Genomic DNA, 4082 nt, shown 5'->3' with positions numbered 1-4082 from the left:
CAACCAAAATCTGAATAGTAGACCTGGGATTTGTCCTCATAATCTCTGTACAGTAATATCTGAGCTTGCCATATTATAGAATAACCCTGCCATATACTTCTTCCCTCGCCTTTCTCCTCGCCCAATAAGCCTTTGTGACTGAAATATTAGCCATGTATTTATCCTGAATGGTCTGAATTACTGTTGCAATCTTCATCTCCTCCCCCTACTAATATTGGTAACAATCTTCTGAGACACCCAACTACTTGATGCAAGCCTACCGCTGTAATCTCGTCCACAAGTGTGCTTTTCGTTAAGGGTCTTCAGCCGAAAGCAATCGGAACCACCAACTTTTGATGTAAATGCCATCCACTTATACTTCCCTTTCTTTCCTCTACAGCCCACTCTACATCTAACCTTATCATTCTTGATATACATAATATCCCTTCTATTCAACAGAGCATGCTCCCTAATAGCATCCTTAAACTGACCAAGTGACTTGAACTCCAATCCCACCTTAAACACATATTTCCTACTCATCTCAACCTCATTGTATTTAGGATATCTTCTCTTCTTAATCATATCATCCGAATCTCCCTCATAGCTATCAATATCTTCAGTTTCATAACCCTCGGAAATCTCTCCAACCTCAACATCATTCCTAACGACGGCGTCATTCACAGCAGCATCAACACCACCAGTTTGAGCATTGTCATGTTCATTTAAAGGGCCATCAAATCCCCCAAAAGCATTTCCAACTCCACCATCATTTTCATCTTCAACGTCAAACCCAAAATGATCCTCGTGGTCTCCATCATCTGCACTGTCATCAAATCTATCCTCCTCACTAGACGCTTCTGATTCACATTCAACCTCTACTTCTACGAAATTACTCTCATTGTACTCAGCTTCAGTTGGCACATAGTCCTTATCATTCGAACATATCTCAACACCGTTACCTTTCCTACAGCCATCAACAACATACAACGAGCAATGCTTAACAGTTTGCGACACTAATAACCTACCCATTCTCATGGTATCTCCATCACTCATCAACCCTCTAAGACCCGAGCTCAATTGACAGCTTGGTTCACAGTACCAGATCCTGGCATTCCCTTTGTACCCTAACTTTTGCAACTCACTAACTATTTCTTGCAAACTCCAATTCATCGAGCTCATAATGCATATCTTCCAACACATTTTCCTCCAAATATTCTAGCCCGTTCTCTAAATCATGAAACTTGCCACCATGGTGTATGTCTATGGTAAAATCCTAGTCCCCCATCCGGCCATCCCTACAGGTATTAAAAAAAGAAACATAATCCATTTAAAGCAACATCAGCACAGCCACAACAATCAACATTCAAGAATAAATAAAATTCATCATCCAATACTATAGTAGCTCCATTCAATCACATAATTTGAAAAAAAGGTTCAGACTTTCATAAGTTGAAACCATCAGCATACATTACACTTTCACAAATCTCCCATTAAAAGCAACATCCATTTAATAAAAATAGAAGTCGAATTCATTTAAAGCACCACCATCACAGCAATAACAGTGAAACAATGCCATATTTTTTTTTGAAAAAAAAATAACACAAATATCAACTTTTAACACTGAAAAAATTAGGGTTTTTTCTTTGTCACTTACTTGCAAAAACTTTGACTGCAGAGAGATGGAGTAGAGGCATGGTCAGAGGCTCGGCAACGTGCGGCACGGTGACTCCAGGCGAGGACCTTCACTGCGGCGAAAGGAAGACGCCTTGGCCAGACAAACTGTGGAGAAGACCTCTGACAACAACAACGCACAAGGGTCCAACCCAAAGAGAGGGCGACGGAGGGGACACCAGTAACCGTCTGTTGCAGTTGATGGCAGACACACACGCTGTCGATGAAGGCAGGAGACGGAGAAGACAGGAGAAACTTAGGGTTTCTTTTTTTCTTAGGAATGAAATGTGAGGGGTTATTTGGGTATTAGGGAAAAATTCAGATTACTTCACCAAGCCTCTACAGCTAATTGTCAAGAATATTCTTTTTTTATGAAGAATATTCTGTTATCTCAAACGGTACACTGACGGCAGGGACTTAATTAAAAAAAAATAAGGTACATGAATCTAATTGAAAAGAAAAAAAAAATATAAAGACCTAATTGAAAATTCAGTGAAATTATAGAGACCTGCAGAGTAATTAAATCTTAAAGAAATGACCAATAATTATATATTAATCAATAATATTTAAAAAAAAATTTAAATTTATTTTATTTAATATTTATTAATTATCAAAATAATTAATAAATAATAAATAAGATAAGTATGAACTATTTTTTCATTTCTCCATGTATACGTGGAGTTGATTTATATTCGTTGCATTAATTGGAATCCATAAAATACAAGCTTAGGAAGCAACCTCATAATTCCTTTACCACACATCCGATATAGATGAAATAAATGATATGGGTTAAGGATTGGATAATGAAATAAATGCCAAAAAAGAAAAAAGAAAATATAATTTTTATTAAGATGCATTTTATAATTATGATTTTGATTGTTATGATAATTATAAAATTTTAGCTAAAATTAAGTCACATTATTTATTTACTTTTTTAGCAACGCTTCTCAATTTTAAAAAAAATAAAAAAGAGCAATTAAATTAAAAATTTAATATAATTTTAAATTTTTAACTAAGTTTTCAAAAATATTGTCAATATGTCATAGTCATCACAAAATTTACCTTTTATAAATAGAGATTGAGTAATACTTATGTAAATACAAAATGCACATTTGATTCGTCGTTGCCTTACAACTACCATGGTAGAGAAACCATAAAATACACACTTAAAAAGGCAATCTCGTCATTATATATTTTAACAACTACATAAACTATATATACTCGGATCCAAATGCATGACCACAAAAAATTAATAGTAATAACTAATAAATAATAATAATAAAGGACCACGGTCTGACGACCATGACTTAACTAATTGGTAGTAGGGATGAAATTAAAATCTTATATTAACTGATGATGGAGAGGTTGCTTCGAATCCATTATTATCCGTTGTTCCTCAATTAGCAATGGTCCAAGTCATATCGTTCTCAAAGATCCAATGGCAAACTTCAATCTTACCAGGACCCGATCCAAGGGCCATGAATGCGCCATGTGTTGGGCTCCAAGCAGTGGTGTCCAAGTGACAGATGGCAACACCGTGGTTAATCTTAGCTTTTGTATTCGGGTCCAAAAGATCCGCTTCGTAAACCCGAACCTTAGGAACCGAGTGGCAGTAATACAATAAGTAAGGGAACAAGCTCTGATGGCAAGAAACAGATTTGGTTACTTTCCCACCGTTGATCCCTTTGACCTTACTCACCATCACATTCTTCTTTGACCCCTTAACGTTCTCGGTGCTTCTAACGGTAATGTCACGCCCCAAAACGGAAGTTGCAAAGTCGATCATGTCCTCCACAGATCCAACGCATCGTTTTGTCTCCCCCGCGCTGGGAGCTCTGGTGCACTCTCCCATGGAGTCTTTTATCATCTTGTCCATGGAGGATTCATCGGAGGCCTTGAAGATGCGCTTGAGCTCGGAGGTGGAGAAGGGTAATTTGGTCAAAACGGAACGGGGCAAAAATGACCTTTTGGGCATCTTGTCCTTGATGTCCGGCATGGGCATAATAGTGCCTTCCTTTAGCATGCTTTCGCGGAAGAATTTGCCTGGTTCCACCCATTTTTTGGCCAGACTGCCACTAATGTGGGCGGAAGAAGTGGTGGCGTTGGTGTAGCCGGAGAAGGAGACACCGTCTTTGTTGTAATCCTTGAAGGTCGTGTTCACACCGTATTCTTTGAACCCAGCCTTTTATGCAACCAACAAATTACAAAACCATAAATTCTTAAAATACTGCTAATAATACTCAAAATACTGAAATATTCTTACGTGCGTTGAAAGTAATAACAAAGTTAAAAATCATAATATAATGAGTTAAATATATCACACAGGGTTATTATTTGTATTTAGAAGTTAAATAATAAAAAAATATAAAAAAATTATCAGAATTTATTATTTATATTTATAAGTTAATAATTAATATTTATAAGTATAAGTT

At 36.6% G+C, this 4082-nt stretch overlaps 1 protein-coding gene across 1 annotated transcript in view; it reads right to left on the bottom strand.

The window, feature by feature from the left end:
• Positions 1-2821: 2821 nt before the first annotated feature.
• LOC107481130 (polygalacturonase-1 non-catalytic subunit beta-like) overlaps positions 2822-4082 on the bottom strand; it is a 3096-nt gene continuing 1835 nt past the window's right edge. Inside the window, exon 4 of the mRNA XM_052258509.1 lies at positions 2822-3832. Coding sequence (XP_052114469.1) covers positions 3047-3832 — 786 coding nt within the window. The 3' untranslated portion in view covers positions 2822-3046. The remainder of the gene's footprint in view (positions 3833-4082) is intronic.

Source organism: Arachis duranensis, chromosome 3 (genome assembly GCF_000817695.3).
Source record: "Arachis duranensis cultivar V14167 chromosome 3, aradu.V14167.gnm2.J7QH, whole genome shotgun sequence".
Taxonomy (NCBI): Eukaryota; Viridiplantae; Streptophyta; class Magnoliopsida; order Fabales; family Fabaceae; genus Arachis; species Arachis duranensis.
This window is presented reverse-complemented; position numbering and strand designations above follow the sequence as displayed.